At 46.0% G+C, this 20,530-nt stretch overlaps 1 protein-coding gene and 1 non-coding gene across 3 annotated transcripts in view; both read right to left on the bottom strand.

Moving 5' to 3' along the window:
- The window catches only part of Mthfd1l (methylenetetrahydrofolate dehydrogenase (NADP+ dependent) 1 like), a 189,369-nt gene that overhangs the window by 37,536 nt on the left and 131,303 nt on the right, over nt 1-20,530 (bottom strand). For both annotated transcript variants that reach the window (XM_036169039.1, XM_036169040.1), the window contains 2 exons: nt 17,028-17,135; nt 13,390-13,542 (listed from right to left, as the gene is read on the bottom strand). In XM_036169039.1, coding sequence (XP_036024932.1) covers nt 13,390-13,542; nt 17,028-17,135 — 261 coding nt within the window. The remainder of the gene's footprint in view (nt 1-13,389; nt 13,543-17,027; nt 17,136-20,530) is intronic.
- Nucleotides 15,527-15,688, bottom strand: LOC118570728. Its single transcript, XR_004943225.1, has one exon. It is a non-coding gene; the product is annotated as a U1 spliceosomal RNA (small nuclear RNA).

The following is a 20,530-nucleotide window of genomic DNA, read 5'->3' as shown; positions in this document are numbered from 1 at the left end:
TTCACAAGCCTGATGACCTGAATTCAATCCTTAGAACCCAAGGAGAGAGAGAGAACGGGTTCCCTAAAGTTGTCCTCTGACTTCCACCCACCACCAACACACACTAATAATAAATAAAGATGCAGAAAGAAGAAAGAAAACCCCAACAGGAGACCTTAGGATTCACTGAACTGTTGCAGGCAGACTCTTTGCTCGGGAGAGATAGACTGGGGAGAGACAGAATGGGGAGAGACAGAATGGAGAGAGACAGAATGGGAGAGAGACAGAATGGGAGAGAGACAGAATGGAGAGACAGAATGGGAGAGACAGAATGGAGAGAGACACAGAATGGGAGAGACAGAATGGAGAGAGACAGAATGGGAGAGAGACAGAATGGGAGAGAGACAGAATGGAGAGACAGAATGGGAGAGAGACAGAATGGGAGAGAGACAGAATGGGAGAGAGACAGAATGGGAGAGAGACAGAATGGAGAGACAGAATGGGAGAGACAGAATGGAGAGACAGAATGGAGAGACACAGAATGGGAGAGACAGAATGGGAGAGATAGAATGGGAGAGAGACAGAATGGGAGAGACAGAATGGAGAGACAGAATGGGAGAGAGACAGAATGGAGAGACAGAATGGGGAGAGACAGAATGGAGAGAGACAGAATGGGAGAGAGACAGAATGGGAGAGAGACAGAATGGAGAGACAGAATGGGGAGAGACAGAGAGACAGAATGGGGAGAGACAGAATGGGAGAGACAGAATGGGGAGAGACAGAATGGAGAGATACAGAATGGGAGAGACAGAATGGAGAGAGACAGAATGGGAGAGACAGAATGGGAGAGACAGAATGGGGAGAGACAGAATGGGAGAGAGACAGAATGGGAGAGACAGAATGGGAGAGACAGAATGGGGAGCCTAGGCTGCATATTGATGATGGGGGTGGGATGGGGCTGGCTGTCGCAGCTGGCTGCAGTGGACTTGCACTTCACATGACCTATACCACTACTCCATCACTGTCCCCAGCTTGGGTCTGTGATCTCAGAAGTTCTGTGGGGAGGATTTATGGGCATATTTCATCAAAAGTGCTGTAGACATCCTCCACCCTGGTTGTGATACACCATTAACGACTTACTGCCTAAGTAAAGGAAGAACTCTGCCTGAAGTTCCGAGCGGTAAAGTTACTTTTATTATCCTTCACCCAACCAACTGTCTCTTCTTTTTCTACTAATACAGTTCTAGTAATGAATTTTTCTCTTGAAATCCTTCCTACCTTAAAGACACAAGCTTCCTGCTTATACCTCAAGAGGAAAAGCCCAGGACGTTCTATAGAAGCTGAAAGGGATCCCCTTGGTCTATAGAAGTCGAGAGGAATCCCCTTGGTTGGGTGGGGGTGCAGTTTCTCTTCTTTCTTCCTGTCAAATTGTTTCCACCCTCAAACAGAAGCATACTCCACTCCTTATGACAAACATCAACATTAAAACAAACTCCAGCTGTCAAACAACTTGGTTTGGGAAAAAAATAGTTATGAGTTAACACTAAATAGTAAGTACTTACAGCTACCGGTGTGATGACTTATTTGGGAGAGAATACCAATGACGTCATGGACTTGGGAGCTACATGAACCAATGTAGAAGACAGAAGTGGATGAGTCCTTGCAGGACATCTACTACAAATCAAGCTGAAACTAGACCTTGTCCCCCCCTTTTTGAGATGGGAGTCTCACTATGAACATCAGGTTGGCCTGAGACCCTTCTGTCTTAGCCTCCCTTATTCTGGGATGATGGGCACATGCCACCATGCCTGGTAAAACTTGTCTCTCGAGATGAGCAATGTGGAAGAAATGTGCACTTCTCTTGTAAACATAGGCACAGGAGAAATGTTCTCACCTCTCATTTTGACTTTATAGCTTTGATGTTCCCTCATCAGCCCATGGAATTTGTATAACCAGATAACATAGGCAGGAAGTAGAGGTGAGGAGAAACCAGGTTACTGGGTCCCAGTGGCCTCACAATAAAATAGCAAATTAGCCGAGAACGGATAATTACAGTGTATCAAATTATCTGTACATGGAAGGCAAGCTAGAAGGGCCTCAGAGCAGAAGAGATTTCCTCTTGATGGACAACTCTACCTATTGGTGTTAATCCCAGTTTGAGACAACTTCAGAAGCTTGTGATCTATAGTCAATCAGGGGTTCTGAGTTGGAATCCCCAATACACCTGTCAAAAGCCAGACATGGCTGCCGTGCTTGGAACCCTAGCATTGGTCATGTGTGTGAGAGATGGGTAGGTCTGAGAGTTTGCTGGCCAGTCAACTTCACCAGAAACAGCTTCCTAGACAGTGAGAGAACCTGTCTGGAGGAAGAAAGGCAGAGAGAGATAAGAAAGACCCATGTGCTGTTCTGGTCTAAGCATGTGCACCTGCATACTCCCGTGCATACATAACACACACACACATACACACAAACCGCACATACTACATACTCATACATACACACACACCACATCACACACACACACACACACACACACACACACACACACACACACCATAGAAAACTACCACAATGGTAGTGAAAAAGTCTGAAATAACAAATGCAATATATTGCTACAAAATACGTACAAAAATAATGCTCAGAGTTCTCTTTTGATGGGTGTGGTACAGTAGGAATTATAGACATCCCTTATGATATCTGCAGGAGACTGGTTCCAGGAACCTCATGTGCAGTGTCCCTACACCAAAATGCACAGATGCTTACTTAAGTCCCATCTAGAAAACTCTGTTGTGTTTAGAGATGACACAGATGATCTTCCCCACACCTCACACATTTCTGAATTACTCACAATACCTGCAGCCGTGGAAAAGCTGTCTAGAGGGATGACATTCTGTACTGTGTAGGGAAGGGCAAGAGCAAATGTCTGTGCACGTTCAGCATAGATACTAAACAAACACACAGGAAAAGACCCCGAGTATTTCCCACCCATCCACCCATGGTTACAAGAAAGCTTATGCACATTGGTGGCTATCCTCAGTTCTATTCAAGAGGGCTCCTAAAACCCATGGAATTTCTGGTGTGACAGGAGCATTTGCCATTATTTATAATGTTCATAACGAGGTCCTTCAGTCAACACCTGCTTTCATGCTAATGAGGTAACTATGTTGGGGCTCGTAGGGAAACTATAGGAAGGGTCTGGTCACAAGGAAAATCAAATGCTCTGGGACCAACTCTCCATCACAAAATTCACAATTCTTTCCTTTTTTAAGAGGCCCAAGACATTCTCTCTTTCTAGTTAGAACTCAAATACCAAAGAGCACTCTCTAAGAGTCCTGATGCACACTCACCTTGTTAATGATTGTTTTAAACTAAAAGTTTTCAGGGAGCCTTGTCAAATTCCTACTGGCTGAAACCACATCTCCCCTTTACTGGTCCCAATGGGCAACCTTTTGATACCCAAGAGCATTCATAATGCACCATTCAGAGCTGAGAGTGTGAGTGTGGACGATGGTTTATTCAACTTCTCTTCCTCCTTCTGATCACCTTTCTCCATGCAGATGCAGTGTGCTCTGATTACTATTATTATCATTATTATTATTTAGACAGTGTCTGTCTATGTAGCACTGACTGTTTTGGAACTCACCAAAAGACCAAGCTAGCCTCGAACTCAGAGATCTGCCTACCTCTGCCTCCCAAGTGCTGGGATTAAAGGCGTGTGCCACCACCGCCTGGCCACGCTCAGATTCTTAATGTTGTAAATATTTCTAAACCCCCATCTCCTCCAACTTTCTCTTTACAACTACAACTGTTCTATCAGAGATCGACTTTCTGAATGGTGGGCAGACGTGAGTCCACTTGGGTAACACTTAGAAATGAGAAGACTGTGAGGCTGGGGCTGAGGTCAGAACCTTCAGTCACATCCTCCCATCCATCTCCAGGAAAGGCAGGGTGGGGACTGATCTCTACAAAAGCTCTAGAATACACTCACAAGACCTTGAGCATGGTGAGCTCAATATCGTGAGGACAGAGGCTCCAGCAGCTGGGGCCCTTCCAGATGGCACCCGATTTATCTCTTTCACAGTAACCAGAACAAAGCAGTCATGCATGACCCCTACTTCTGAATCATCCCAGCAGATGAAGTGAGGCTGAGAATAGGGCGGTAGGGACCATAGTTTTTAGTCAGCCAGTTATTCAGAAGGATGGGTAGCCCGGTCTTGTGTGCCTGAGCCTCAATCTATGGCATATAACGCCACCTATAGGTAGACCCTGTCAAAAACAGAGTTAAAGGATTGAGTCATACTTGGCAGCCCTTGGTTTTGAACTGGTCATGAACATTCTTATAGCTGGTTCTCAGAACTTATTTGGAAACAGGCAGATGGCATTTTTCTTCCTCTATGCTGGGATATTTGATATGTAAATCCACATCTGGAGCTTATCAGTAAGGCTGATGTATTTGGACCTTGTTTTATGGTCAGCAGTGTTTTATGGTCAACACTTAGTTGGATGAGGACCACCAGGACACTGATTCCAAAATCTAGAGTGCAGAAAGGATTTGTGAGCCCCTGAGCCTGTAATACACCTTTAAAAGACTGTTGTGAGCCCAAGACTGTGGTGCTGGTGAGTTCATCGTGGCAGAAGGCTCCTAAAGGCCCCCTGGTCCTCTGTGAAGAACTGGGTACTCAGCTGGCAGCCAAGTTACTGTTGTTCTACATGGAGTGTCCAATTGCAGGAAGGTGTACAGAGTGGAAAGCGTGAGTTTTACTCGAGAGTAAAGGGCTTGAAGTAACAGGAGATGCTAGGTAAGGTGACCTGGTAGACTAAGAGGCCACCCAAAAGAAGTACATGAGACATGCATTAGCTGGGTGGAGCTGGGGGCATGAATGACACATACTTGATGGAGAAATGGAATGTTCAGCAGAGAGCAAATATATTCTCATGGCAAGCCCTCCCTCCCCCCTACTCCCTACCCCACCCTGGGAAAGGCTTGAGAGCTGCAGTACTTTTGTATTTAGGGGAGAAACAGATATATTTGGAAAATGGGAGATGACTCTTGGAAGGTACAAATAGACATGGGTACCGTTCTCTCCACAACTGATTCTTGGGGATGGAGTGCCCAGTCTCAACTGGAGACTGACATTCGTGATGGGGTTAGCATCTTATACTCTCTGCCTTCAGTTTCTTCCCTAACAGACTCTAGTACCCTTACTACAAATGGCCTGGGGAGCATGCTTAATGTGGATGCCTTAAATTCTTACAAGGGGCTAGTGAAGAGGTTATGAATTTTTTCTGTGTCTTCTATAGGTCTGAAAAAAAATTCTTCACTGATCATTTCAACTGACATAAATTATTTCCCCAAACCTATCTATACTTGTTCCTTGACATTTTACCACTGAGTTGAGCCTGACAAAGGGAACACTCTGCATTTTCAGCAACACTCAGAGAAGGCAGCGATGCTGATTCTCTCAAGAGCAATTTATCACGTTTCCATTCAACCTAATATTCACGGCTGGATAACTTAATCGACACATACTCAGTTGAGCTTGTAAACTGCCGTGACTTCCAGAATCTACCAGTTACATTTCTCCACAGGCTGCAACTGCAATTTTAAAGAATGATGTTTTCCTTAAAAGTTTTTCTTTCTTTTCACTCACTCCTCCTGCTAAGCCCTTAAACAGACTCTGAGGGTGGCCTGCTATTATTTTTTTTTTTTGCAACATTGGCATTTTAGTTTTAATTTGATTTCATTTGCACAAATTACCTCCCTGCTTTAGATTATATGCTCCTTGGCAAAGCCTGTGGGTACGGAAGTGTAATGGATATGATAAAGAGGCACAGATTATGACAAATTCTAGAAATGTAAGATGACTTGATGGGTGTCTTTCAGAAGCCCTCATGAACTAGGATGTATTTTTGCTAACATTCCTGTGCTAGGAATCCACACCAAAACCCAGGGAAAGAAAACAAGGAGGCTATACATGGAGGTGGGAGAGAGACGGGTCGGATTGCATCAGTCACCAGAGAAAACAATAGATTGATCTGCTGATTGTAGTCTAAGAGCAACAAGGGCAGAAAGGAACGAAACCATGGTCAACTCTAGTCTGAGATTGTTGTTGAGTGGTAGAAGCCTGGGCGAGCATGAGCAAGGCCCTGGGTTCCATCCAGAAGGATGACATTGCAACTTAGCTGCAGGAATCACCTCCCTTCTCCCCTCTTCCTTACCCTCTCTTCCTTTCTTACCTGGTCCTGGTTGGCTTGAACTCCTGATCCTATTGTGTGTCGCCCCCCCTCCCCCCACCACCACAAGGGATGGAATGTGCCACCATGCACAGCTAACAAGGGGGACATTTCTACCAGCATTAATACTCGGTAATTTTCCTGCTGGGGCTGCTTTTGTAAAGTAACTTTGCGTCTACGCAATGTGGAAGTTGGCTTCCAGTTAGGGAGGAAAAGAATCAAAGAAACAAATGATGTGACCTAGATGACCTCTGAGAGCAGAAAGACACCATCGCCATGAGTCACAAAGCTTTCTCCTCCTGTCAGTCAATCACTTTTGGAAACTGAGGACATCAGTCACCTTCCTCTTGGACATATGATGCTGAAATTACAGGAAGGTCTCCTTTGCTTCTGGTCAGACACACGTGTGACCTCCCTGGAAGAGGGTGTGCTGCCAAGCAGGCAGAGAACACCCAGCCAGAACACCACGTCAAGAGGAAGCAGCTAATGCATGGGCCATGTTCAAGGGAAAGCAGGAAATTCTGATGTGGAGATAGGGAAGACAGGGAAGGAAAATCCCACAGGGTAGGGAAGAGAAGGGAACCGCCAAGAACTCAGCCTGGGGTTAGAGGTCACAGGGGTCAAGCCAGGGCCACTAGAGTGAGGAAGACTTTCGTGAAACAGGCTGGAAGTTTCTCCATTCATCCATGAGGCTAGAGAGTAGGGGAGCAGGTGATTTTGTAGGAAGCACATTGCCCTGAGCTCCTAATGGACAACCCAGGTTGGCAGAGTTCCACTCAGTGAGGTCTTCACTTGGTGACGGCTTGGACGTCTCACTTAAAGCACAGCTCAGGGAGTGTTTAATTTTCTCACTGTGCAAATGGATGTAAATCTCTGGAAAATGCCCTAAGCCATACCTCTGAATAAAATCTACAAGATCTGAATGCATTTACTTTCAACACCCAGTGGAGTTTAGAAAGTGCTTAGCTGACCGTGCATTCGGAGGGGGCGGGAGATGGAGAACCACCCCAGCAAGCGGAAAGGAATCATTGCTGACCTGAATCAGACCCAGCAGGCAGCTCCACATTCAGTACATACTTAGAGAACCAGGAGGGAAAACCAAGTGAGTCCAACCGAACGTGAGAAAGAACAAACCGGCAATGCCTGTGGAGGGTGGGGCCCCAGCTTGCTGTTTTCACCCCCCACCCCCACCGCATACTCTCCACCCAGCATCAGTTGGGCATGGCATCACTGATTCCTCCCCATTGGCTCCAGCAGCTTCCTGCTTTCTGGAAGACTGGCTGAGGCAATGACGTCAGGGTGTACCTGGAAGAGATGAGCCCACATCCTGGCACTTAGAGCAGAGATAAAAGCCACAGCTGATCTTCTAGTCCCTCTTTACAAATAAAATAAAATAAAATAAAAAGAAAGGTGTGTGCATGCACGCAGAATCCTCTTTTCACCTTCTCCTTTGACAGGGCACGGGGCCAAAGGGAATGGACTAGGAGAAAAAGCAGAAAGGAACCACACAGACAGCCACAATGTCAATTGGGTGTCATGCTCACTGTCCCTGACACAGTGTACATCTTCCTCACGAATCTGGGAGACAGACCCGAGTGTATTTATAGTTCTTTATAGTTCAGTAGCTACCCTGGCCCTTAGAAATGCCCTATATGGTGCTGACTCCCACAGAAATACCACCAGGAGACCTAAACTTTCCTAGATGAACTGTAAGATTGTTTAAGCCCAAGATTCCAGTCAAGACTGTCAAGGAAAAGCAACCTGCATGGCATCAAATTAAACCCCACAGTGGTTTAATCTGGGCACAGTAACTCACGCATATAATTCCAGCATTTAGCAGGCCAAGGCAGAAGATTTGTGAGTTCAAGGCTAGCCTAGGCCATGGAGTGAGACCCATTAACCACTCAGCAAAGCCTCCCTAACCCCCTAAGGAAGAACTCACACTATAAATTCTTTCAGAGCCTTTCGCTTACAGCCTCAATGCTATGATATCAAAGGAAAACAGTCATAGAAAAAGCTAACTTCAAATGGACATCTGCTAAGAATTCAAGCTTGGTTGGATACCTCTCCATGCTGTTATGAAAATGTGTCTCTGCTTGGGAAAGTTCTTTGAGAAGAAAGGAGTCCTTCACCCCTTTTCTACCCCATACAGAATGTGTGGGGGGGGGCAGGACTAATTAACAGGGAGAAGAAACCTCTTATATCTCTTTTGCACGAACACTGGACAGATCCAGACACACCACCCTCAGAGCATGCGTCTCTTAGGGCCACCTTAGCTCGTTCCCATTGCTCAAACACAGCAGGACACCTGCAGAACACCACCCAGCAGCCCAAACAGGCAAGCTAGAGACATGGGGTCAGATCCCACTCGCTGGGATGAGCTCTGACTCTCCTGAAAGCGTCTGGCCCAAGTTAAATATTGTTCTAAGTGCTTATGGTTTATCATTTCCCCATTTATTGCATTTTTTTTAATGTTATAAAAGTGATAGATGCTGCCTCATGCTAAGGGTTTGGTGTTGACTTTCTGGTCTTCCCTATAAGGAATTTATTTTCCAACATTACTTCACACATGTGGCTGACATGGTAATATTTTCATGCCAGGTGATTAAACAGGCTTTGTAAGTTAAAAATGAAAGACTGGACCCAGCCATGTGATAGGACAAAAACACTGCTAATTTTTTTCTTTGGTATGAGATTATTTTTGAGAAGTTGTATAGGTTATTTGGTTTATTGGCTATTATAAACCATTAGCTCTGAGGAAGAATAGTTTATAAGACACAAGTTTGGGAAAATCATAATACAGAATCTTCTCTTCCTCCCCACCACAAAAGCATGCATTTGACAAATTATTTCTTTTTTAAAAAGTAATTAATTTAACTTTATTTTATGTGCATTGGTGTGAAGATATTAGATCCCCTGGAACTGGAGTTACAGACAGTTATGAGCTGCCATGTGGGTGCTGAGAATTGAACCCGGGTCTTCTGGAACAACAGCCAGTGCTCTTAACCGCTGAGCCATTTCTCCAGGCTGGCAAATTATTTCTTAGAGAAAGAAGTACTGAGTGGTGGAGCTGTACTGGTTGACAATCTTACATTATCTTGTAATTTTTAATAATATGTTGGCAAGAATACGTATGCATGACATCCTCCCAAAGGAACAAAAACACATAAGAATGTGTTCTTTAAATTCTTTTACATTAGTTAATTTTGTGTATGGGTGTGTGCATGCATGTGTGGATCTCTGAAGACAGCTTCTAGGAGGAAGTTTTTCTCCTACCCTACGGGTCCCTGGGATTTGAACTCAAGTCCTCAGCCTTGGCAGCAAGCCTCTTTATCCACTGAACCATCTTGCCAGCCCAGGATGCATTCTTACACAGGAGCCAAGTTACTTGAGAAAGAATGAATCAGCTACCTTAACACGGTCGGAAACCACCACAGCCAAGTCTACTGGTGCTCGAGAGCCTAGGAGTGTCTGTGGAAAAACCTGGGGAGGTGGTACACGCTAGAGAAGCTTCCACACTGGGTCATGCATTGACTGTCACCAACTGTGTTAATCGGCACCAATGAAAGCAATGACCAAACAGAATGTGATGTGACAGTTCCGCCATAGAAATACAAGGGGCAGCTAGGTAAAAAAAGGGAAGTATAGGTAAATATTTAGCAAATGAACTATGGAAGGGCAAAGTAAACACCCTCGAGCATTTCTCCACGTGATTTCTCCACACCAGCCAGGCTGACCGCAGCATTATTCAAGGCTGGACTGGTTTGTGCGGGGATTCTTTGTTTCCAAGCATCAGTATGCAGTAGCAAAGGAACGAAGGGCTGTCTGCCTCCCTTCAGGACATCTCAAGAAGGGACCTTTGCTCTAAAGCCCACAGCACTCTGTCCATGTTGGCTTGATTTAGGAGTCTACGCACCAGAGGCCCCGAGGGGAGGTCTGGGGTCTGGTTCCTCTCCATGAAGTTCACGGCCATGCATGCTGGAGGTACTTATCAATGATTTGCTGAATAAGTGAATGAAATGCATAAATAAATGCTACTGAGGAATGGAGAACCTTTCTGATTATGAGGCCTGGGAAGGGGGGGGAGGGGACGATCTTGCATCTCAGATGCATGATAACAAGGGCATGTGGAATGACAAAGCATAACATTGATTCACTCTGCTAGAATTTTCCCACCTGCAGGAGCCAGTCCCCCACCCCACCCCCACTCCAGTGTTCCATTCCTTCCCCTTAGTCACCCCACCAGGAAGTGACTACACTGTCTCTCAAAGGGGTGATGAATGCTGGAAGCATCCCGGCAGCCTGGGGTAGGGCCCAGAGTGGGGTCAGAGAAAGTAAATTCCAGCCTTATTAGGAGATCCTGGCCTCCTCGGGGGCATCTGCCCAGCTTGCATATAGCTTCCTGTGCTGTCACGAAAGTAGCCCTCTCGTTGCCTCCAAGTGACAGTGTCCTGCTTCCAGGAACCCCTTTACTCAGGCTCTACTTCCTTTCCGATTCCTCAGGCCTGATTGTTTCAGGATTGAGCCAGAGCATGTGTGTGTGTGTGTGTGTGCGCGCACACACACACGCGCACGCACACACACACACACACACACACACACACACACTCCCTCTGTCCCTGAGAGTGGCCACCGGAGGAACTTCTGAGCTCTGTGAGGTGAGATAATGGCACTGGAAGGCTCCCTCCAGGAAACCCTGTGAGCTGCCAGAGCTCCAGGGCTATTCAACGCATTCATTTATTAAGTAGTCAGAAGTCAAAGGGCCAGGCCGGGGAACAGGCTGGGAGCGGAAGAGCTCTTTCTGATTTTTCCAAAACAGCTTTGGTCTTAGCCTGGCCATGGAGGTGGAGGGGAGTGAGAAGATTGGCCCACAGAACCATCTCCTTGGCTGCTTTCTATGTTTCTAAGTGGGGTCCAGATTTATTTCCTATGTCCTGACAACCCTTCGGAATGATTCGATACCAGACAACCCTGTCCCTGTGAATCTACTCCTTTCCTGGGCTCATGGTTGTTCGTTCTCTCTCTCTCTCTCTCTCTCTCTCTCTCTCTCTCTCTCTCTCTCTCCTTGCTCCCCACTTTTCCTCTGTGTCAAAAGACAAGGTCTCACTAGGTAGATCTAGAACTCACTATGTAGACGAGACTGGTCTCAAACTCCTAGAGATCTGTCTGCCTCTGTCTCCCCAATACTGGGATTAAAGGCAGGCGCCACTGGCTTCCCACCCTGTTCCTTACTTAACAATAGTGGGACTACCCAAAGCCGCCCAGCTAAAATGCTTCCCTTTTGGGTTTGAATGTGAAATGTCTTCCGGAGGTCCCTGTGTTTGAACATTGGCTCCCACGTGAAGGAGGCGTCATCGGAAAGGTTGTAGGCAGTGAAGCCTCACTGGGTCACTAGTGGCAGGACTCGAGGTTTTGAAGGCCAGCCCCACTTCTCTGTGATCAGCTGTCTTTCCTCCATGATGAACTGTGCGCATTCCTTCTTAATCCATGAGCCCAAATAATGAGGATGGTTCCCATCCTTCCTCCCTTTACTCGCTTTTATTACGGCAAAAAGAAGGGCAGGAAAACCAGCCCTGTGGCTGGCTCTCGCTGCAGGGAGCCATCATTATGCCCTGGCTGGGGTTTGCCTCCTCCATTCACGTGTGTTTCTGCAGCTGCAGAGCTGACTCCACCTACCTCTGGTATCAGCTGACCTCACACATCCTGGGGGCTGGTTCTTTTTCCCATAAACTCTCTCCGCAAGGTGCTGGCTGCAGCCCGGTTCCTAAAAAGCGCATTCTAAGCCAACCCCACCCTGCAGAGGCGCTCTAGCACAGATCCAGTGAAAGACACTTAGAGATTGCATTCAAGATGGCCACTGAGGCCCTGTACTACCTAACGTCTCCAGTCACACTAAACTACCTGGGTAGGGACAAGGCGTTCTTTTGTGCCTTTGAGGTGACACTCATTGGGTCTTCAATGCTGAGGTCACATCCTTTAGCGGTCACTCATCCATCTCTCCTCTGCCCCTCCCATTACATGTTAGAACCAGCTCATGCGTGCTGGGTACACTTCTATGCTAGCGCAAGGCAGCGTGTACTAGATGTTTCTAGGTTGGCCTTTCCTCTGTTGCTCACACTTGCTTTTCTCGGGATCCCTGCAGCTCAAGTGCATAAGGAATTAAAAAACTGTGCTCAGAAAACACTCTGCCCGGCATCAAATGAAACGGTTAAATATTGGGGAAAAGAATTCTTTCTCATTTCACTCCTTGTTTGCACTATAGAGCCTTATTATAAAAATTATTATGACTATTAAAACTGGCATTCAGGTCAGTTGATAACAACTGCAGTAATCGTGATGCTAAGAGGTATTTTTTTTTTTTTTTCTTTTGTGGGGACCCTTTGTTCTGTAGTCCAGGCTGGCCTCGAATTCACAAAGATCCGCCTGCCTCTGCCTCCCTAGTGCTGGGATTAGAGGTGTGTGCTGCCATGCCCAGCTCGATCAGCTGTAATTTCAAAATTCTAAACCTAATCTCCCATCACAAGTCAAAGTTAGGCCACAAAAGACTATGGAGAGAAGCTAGCCTGGTGACTAGGATAAAGCCCATTTATTTCTTTGCTCACCCCCAATCCCCTTCTCCAATGGACAAACTGAACTAACAATGACCATTCTGAGTGACGCAGTCCCATCATGATGACGTGTGAAATGGGAAAGCAGGTGACTTATTTTCTTAGCTAGGTCCTATCAGATGTGCTCAGGAAGGAGCAAAGGGGTGCAACACTGATATCCCCCCCCCCCCAGCTCAGAGGTAGCCGGTAGAGTCCTGGCTAGCGTGAGCAGCCAGCCCCAATTTCCCCATAGAGGCACAATACGAAAAGTTTGAGTCGCAAACAATGTGAAAAAGTTTGTGAAGTCGGGCTCTAGGCCACACTGCTGCTCAAACAGCCCAGTGACTTCTGTCCCTGAAGGAAAATCACTTCATGCCTCTATGCGTCCTGACCACAGGACCTGAAAATAGAACAGCCTGGCTTGCAACGGCAGAGGTGTGATTTCACGCCGTTATTGGTGTAAGAGCACCCGGAAAAACAGCAGATATTGTCAATTCCTCCCCAGCGTACGATTTGGAGAGCTGGCAGAGCGTGATTAAGACATGACAGCCACATGGAATGAGGAAAGGCTTTGAAACCTGGTACTCACCGTTCCCACCAAAGGGTAAATGAACCCAGCGCCAATGCTGGCCCGGACATCACTGATAGGCAGAATGAAATCCCTCGGCACCCCCTTTTTATCGGGTTCATGAGATAGAGAAAGGTGGGTCTTTGCCATACAAATGGGCAAGTTTCCAAAACCCTGTAAGAAAGAAAAGGAAACACATTCATTGCCATAAATGCTGGGCCCTTGGATTTAATCTTCATTTTACAACCCCTTTGCAGCAACCGAATGCTGGTGCATATCCAGGCAGGTGCAGGAGGGGCTGCTGCTATCTGTTGAGCAAGATGCTGAGAATAAGAAATCATGTCCATACAGCCATGATTTATCAGGGTGTGAGGTCTACCGTTTACTCTGGAGGTTCTCCTAAGAGGAGGCACTTGCACGGTCGTGTGTGTGTGTGTGTGTGTGTGTGTGTGTGTGTGTGTGTGTGTGTGTGTGTGTAAAGGCAAGGCTATTTTTAGGCACAGCAATGGAACAGTTGTAGAGAGCACTTTCCAAGGCTATTAATATCCAGGAAAGAGAAAGGTAATACAGAACAAGGCTCCTAATGAGGCTCTGAGTCTCATTGTTCTGTCCTTCTTGGAGTCGGCTGGGAAGCAAAGGGCCCTTTGTGCTGGTTTATGAATCATGGCTATTTGATCTGCGATTACATTAGGGGAACTAAGATGAGGTCACTTTTCAAGCCTCTTTTAAGGACCAAAGTCTGTGCCTGACCCAGAATTCCAAAGGTGAAAGGGGAGGAAGTCATGTGCAGCATCTCACAAAAAGGACAGTGTCTGGGAAGGATGCTGTAATTAAACAGCACATAGCGTCCCTTTAGAGGTCTCACTAATTAATTGCAGCCACATACTTGACACTCACTTTTAAGGAATATTCCCGTGGTAGACAGACAGATGACAGAATGCATTTACTTATGATTCAACCTAAAACTATTTAGAACATCTTAGAGCAGTATCAATTTTGGGGAGGGGTGCCGGGTTTTGGAAACCCCTACTTTTACATACTAATGAGGATTTTGATGAGAAAAAAAATCACAACTGGTACCCAGAATTTCTGATTTTGTGGAATGATTAAGTATTGAAATAATTCCTATGAAATTTTATATATCCATATATATATATCCATAGGAATTATATATATATACATATACATATATATATAGCCTTTGACAATTTAGTAGTTAAAAATGAAAAATATCACCTCATTAACATATTACATCATAAATAATATTTTATAACTACAAAAGACTATTAGAATAAATGATAGTTCTTAGCATTAAAACTTCATGGGAAAAATACCCCAAACTTGATGACAATGACTTGATTTCACTCAGGTGTTTGTACAGAAGTGAAAGAATAACCTTAGAGTATCAGAGTGTAGAGCGGTAACTGACAGTGAAAGAATGACCATAGAGTATCAGAGTGTAGAGCGGTGACTGACAAGCCTTTGTACATATTGGGGGTGTGTTTTACGAGGGACAAGGTCTTGAGTTGGGCTGACCTTCAACACTCTATGTAGCTAAGAATGATCTTGAACTTCCGGCGTCTACCTTCCATGGCCGATGATTACAGGTCTTCCATTCCAAACCCAGTTTAAGGGCTGCTGTGTTACGTGTTGAACTCAGGGTTTGGTGCATAAGCAATCAACTACTGAGCTACAGCCCTAGTCTGGGAATCCTTTCTTCTTTTTTTTTAAATAAGAAAAGCTCAGGGACTGGAGAGATGGTTCAGCGGGTAAGAACACTTACTCTTGTAAGCTCAAATCTCCAGTGTCCATGTGAAAATCAGGACACAGTTATGCATGCCTGTCACTCCAGCAGGAGTGGGGTGCATAGACAGGTGGATCCTGAGAGCCTGCTGGCTAGCTAGCCCAGCTGAAAGGGTTAACTTTTAGTTCAGTGAGAGACCTTATGTCAAGACACTAAGAGAAAGTATGGACATTCTGGTTTCTGCATGGCTATGCACAGGTGTGCACACGCATACACTCTCTCCCTCACACATACAAAGGAAGAAGGAAAAGCTGGGATTAAGAATGTATCTTAGTGTTGAAAAATAGGGGGGAAAAAAGACAAGCCAAGAGAATACATGTACAAACTTCAGGGAAAAATGATTTTTTTTCCCTTCAGGGGAGAGCGTGAACCCACTCCCCAACTATCAAAAGTTATGCAGCTGAGTTCCCCACATTTGGAGAGATTCAGGGGTCAGCATGTCTGGAGTGCAATGGATAAGCCTTGCCCTGAAAAACCACGTTCGTGATTGTGGTAGCCCCCCTGCCAGGTAAATATATATACACATTTGAGACGCGGTTTCTCTGGGTAGCCGTGGCGGACTGGAACTTGCTCTGTAGACTAGGCTGGCCTCGAACTCAGAGATCTACCTGACTCTGAATGCAGGATTAAAGGCATGTGCCACCACCACCCGGCTGGATTTTTTTTTTTTTTTTTTTATCAAACCCCAGAGAAACAACTTGTCACGGATAGGATAGCATCTAACAAAATATCAGACATATTTATAACTAGCATAAGGGAGTTGGGGTGGGGAGGACAGCGATGCTACTTGTAACATAGTGACCCCGACAACAAGCTGCTGAGATGCTGACGGCTATATGATGAAGCTAGAGCAGGCAGGGGCTCTGGAGGCCCACAGCCTCTCTCACAGCTGCTTGCTCACCCCTGTCACTGTCTGGAGGTAGAAGATGGTGGACTCGTCAATACCTGAGGACAGTTCTGAGAATGAGCTAATAAACCACTGCATAAAAACCACCATCGAACACTCCTATCACATCACCTCACCTGCAGCATGCAAGCATTTTTAGGAGAGCAGAGCCCCACAATGAGGAGGAAGTGCTGTAAAGAATGAAATGCTGACGCTTCCCCTTCCCCCCCCCCCCCCCCCCCCCCATACCGAAGGGACACTTTCAAATGCTTCTGGCTGAGTGAACATGTATGACACTGTGGGAGCCCACAAAGGTTTCCCAGTGAGATCCGAGCTTGCTTTACACAGCAGGGCTGCATAAGGGGATGGGTTGACCATGTGAGTGGTTGCCAGGTGTTTGGAAGGGTTTGCACTTGGCTGTGCTAGGGGAAGGTCTTTTGCTCCACCCCTTGGTATTTCTATAAATAGCCGTTTAGAAGAGCCAGAAGGGGCTGGTGGGTTTTGACCCAGGCCCTCCCGAGGCTATCCTGTGTCTATCTGTCTCTCTTCTATCTTTCTATCTAAATATTTCTCAGTTCTCCCTACTCAAGAGTGCCCTGGGCAGAAAAGTGGGGGCAGGTCCCCCCCCACAGACACCTATATCAAAGACCCTGAATAAGAATGAAGCCCAGTGGGGAAATGCTGACTTCCTTCAGGAGCCAGGTTCTGGGTTCCATCCCCAGCATTGCAAACCAGAGCCACACTCATAATCTCAGAAGTCAGGATGCCCGAGTCAGAGGATAAATGCCCTAACCATGATGCTTTAGCTAACCAACAGTACCTATGCAACTACTTTAATCTGTTGCTCCTCAGGCGATTTAATAAGGGTTTAATTACAAGACAAAACTTAACCTGTCCTCAAATCGAGGTGTGCATTTTGTAGACTGCAAGGCAGATTTCCCCCACTAAAAGTACAGGGCCCTTATTTACCTGTTGTGTATAGCGGTCGATTTTGGATTGTGCCTCGGGGGACAGCTCAATGTCCTTGGCTCCATAGACAGCCTGGGCGATGGTTCTTATTTTTTCCACAATCGGAAGCTGGAGAAGCATGAAATGACAGCAGAATCATTGGCCTTAACATGGTTCATGAGCTAAGGGAAAGCCTGCTGATGTTGTAGATTTTGATGGACATCTCCGCCACAAGCATAGCATTCAAAACCGGCTATCCTTTCTTCTTCAGTTACTAAGGCACTGAAATATTCACATCAGAAGTCAGCTGGCAGGAAGGAAGTCTTGATATTTAGCTAACAAAAGGGCTATCAATCTAGTTAATAGTTTTAATCCATTTCAACATTAAAAATAATGGTTTATGTTATGCAAAAACATTACTAGAAATAAGTGGGGTTTCACAGGCATTTTAAGCTGTATTAATCAATTTCTTGTGATAGCAACCCAGCAGTGGATGAATTATCCAATGGAAGAGAAGAATGGACTCAGACAGGCATCTCTCCAGGTATGAAGCAGCACGTAGCAGAAGGAGTACAGGGGACCCAGCAGGCTTTTGACTAGAAAGAAAGAAAACCAGATTCACACTACCCTGCTTCCCTGCAAAAAATCCAATATGGAGCAGAGGCCCCCACTTGAAAACCAAAGCTCTAAATACCACAGGATTTGTCTTTCCAACATGGGGAAAGATTTCTTAAAGACAGTAACAACTGAATGGGATAAAGTTGGACGTGGGTTATGCATGTCTGTATTCTCAGCACTTGGGAGGTACAGGGAAAAGAATCAGGAGGTTAGGGCCAGCCTTGGCTACATGAGTTCAAGGATAGCCTAGGCTACATGAAACACTCTCAACCTACACACACTTAACACACCCACACCAATGCATGCACACATACAATAAATCATAAAATAAATGACTTTATGGATCCTTAAAATTTTTCCTCCTCTGGGAATCTGGAAAGATGACTCACTTACTGCTCTTCCAGAAGTCCTGGGTTCCATTCCCAGCACACATGTGGTGGCTCACAAACCACCTGTAACTCCAGATCCAGAGGGTTAGTTCATCTTCTCTGGCCTCTGAGAGCACTGGGCAAGCACGCGATGCACAGACATACATATAGACAAAATAACTGTACATATAAAATAAGTAAAATTAAAACAAAAAAATTCATTTTTTTTTCAGAGACAGGGTGACTTAGCCTCCTGAACACTAGGATTAAGGGTGTACCCCATTATACTCAGCAAATTCTGAGTTAAAAAAATATAAAGCTTTGAAGGTAAAAGGATAAGGGGTACACTGAGAGAAGATTAACATTGGAATAGTTTGAAAGCTAAAAGGTTAGTATTAAAATAAATTTTGAATGCCTACAAAAAGACACTTAATAATGGGCAAAAACTAATAACCACATGAAAAATCATCTCACTGGTAATCAATAAAATGTCTAATATAATGATAAAAAAAAAAAAGAAAAAGAAAACCCTAACTCATGGGCTGGGGAGCTACCTCTGTGGGTAAAGTGTTTGCGGTACAAGCATTAGGACCTGAGTTCGGATCCAGGCTCATAATTAAGGCTTCCATGCACCAATACTTCTAGCACTGGGGAGGAGGAAACAGGCTCCCTCTACAGTCTCGTGTTAGTAGAGGACTGCTTCAGAAACAAGGCAGAGTGGTTGCCTAATGACTCAGCGGGTAAAGGTACTTGCTGCCAAGGCCAGCAACCTGAGTTTGATCCTTAGCATCCACCCGGTGGAAGGAGAGAACCAATTTCTGCCAGCTGCCTTCTGACTTCCACACACCGTGGTTTGTGGAAACACACACACACTAACGCTGGGAAGCAACAGAGGAAGGCTCTGGGCCTCCAAGTGAGCATGCATGGGTGAATGCACCTGCACACACCTGCGCCACCCGCTCCCTCCCTGTCTCCCTCTTCCTCTCATCTAAGAGGCGAACCACAGGGCTAACAACAAAAAATGAGAACTCTAATTCCCACTCGTGAAATGATAAGTGCAGGTGAAGAGGCAGGAGGTCACATGGTACATGGGGGGGGGAGGGGATGACTAACTACCTGTCTCATCTCCCCAGGGAAGCTCTCTGACTTCTCTTTCGCTTTGAACAGTCTGTACTACATGTCCTCCCTTCCCAACACACACCTAAGTGAGAAAACAGCCCTGCACTACAGAGCTGCACGCTCTGCAAACAGACACGCTGGCTGGCTGAGGGATTTTAGCATCCGCACCTATGTCATCGGAACCTTTGTGTCCTCTGCCTTCTTGCTTCCGGGATTGGCCCAGAGTCTCTTTCCCTGTTCTCTTCAAACACCGAACTCTCTGAAGCTCTAAGGTCTATTCCATCGGCCACCCCTCCCACAAAGCCTGTAGGGACATGCTTAGTACACGTCAGCATTCCTTGCTTTGCTGGCAGGAGCACCCACAGTGCTCCTTCCTGATGGAGGGGCTGCCGGCAAGGCTTCTGCTGCCTCAGAAGGGACTGATGGAATCAGAGGTCCTACTATTGATGGATTCAAGTGGCTGGACGGAGCTCTCATCCTAAAGTCTCCGGGCTGGCAAGGTGCCGTTTACACACCTTGTATCACATGGGAGCGGTCCTCTCTGAAAAGGGACAACTAATTACTTCCCAGCAAGGCAGAAGGTGAGTGAATCAGGAGCTGGAAGTCAGAGGGAAGTCCTTTCTGTCCCAGTGTCTAAGGAGGCACTGGCATTTGCATAGCTGCCCCATGGGCACAGACTAAGTACTCCGGGAGAGCTCAGTATAAATGCAAGGGATGCAGGGACATTATAGAAAGAGTTGAGGCTGGGCTAGAGATACCCTTGAGGGTGACGTTGGTTTTCAGTATTGGGAATTGAACAAAGGGCTTTGGTCACACGATGCAAGTGCTTTACCATTGAGCTGTATCCTTACCCTCTATTTACTTTTCTTCCTCCCCTTTTAATTTTGAGACAGGGTTTCAATGCGCTCCAGCTGGCCTTGGCCTCATGTGCAGCCTAGGCTAGCCTTGCACTTGCAAGCTTCCTGTCTCAGCTTCCCGAGAAGCTGGGATTAAATGACTGTGCCATGAAACCCAACACAACTTCTAACGTAAGAAACTCAAGGCTCAAGTTAGCTGAAAAACAGGCCAGGCGGTGGTGGCGCACACCTTTAATCCCAGCACTACAAAGTGAGTTCTAGGCGCAAAGCTACACAGAGAAACTCTGTCTCCAAAAACAAAGCAAAACAAACCAAAACCAAAACCAATACAAAAAACTCAAGTTAGCTGAAAAACAGAGATGGGCTATGATGTCTTTGAGGTCAAGGACTGTAGCAGATGCTTTTCTTATTATTGTGACTAAGGGTCTGAAATGAACCCACTTCAAGGAGGGTCCATTTTGGCTTGCAGTTGGAGGGCACACATACCTTCATTACAGCAAAGGATGGCGACAGAGTATGAGGCAGATGGTCATGCATCTGCGGCCAGAAAGCAAAGGGTAAC

This window comes from Onychomys torridus, chromosome 19, assembly GCF_903995425.1.
Source record: "Onychomys torridus chromosome 19, mOncTor1.1, whole genome shotgun sequence".
NCBI classification, from domain to species: Eukaryota; Metazoa; Chordata; class Mammalia; order Rodentia; family Cricetidae; genus Onychomys; species Onychomys torridus.
Note: the sequence above shows the minus strand (reverse complement) of the source record. Positions and strands in the feature narration are given on the sequence as shown.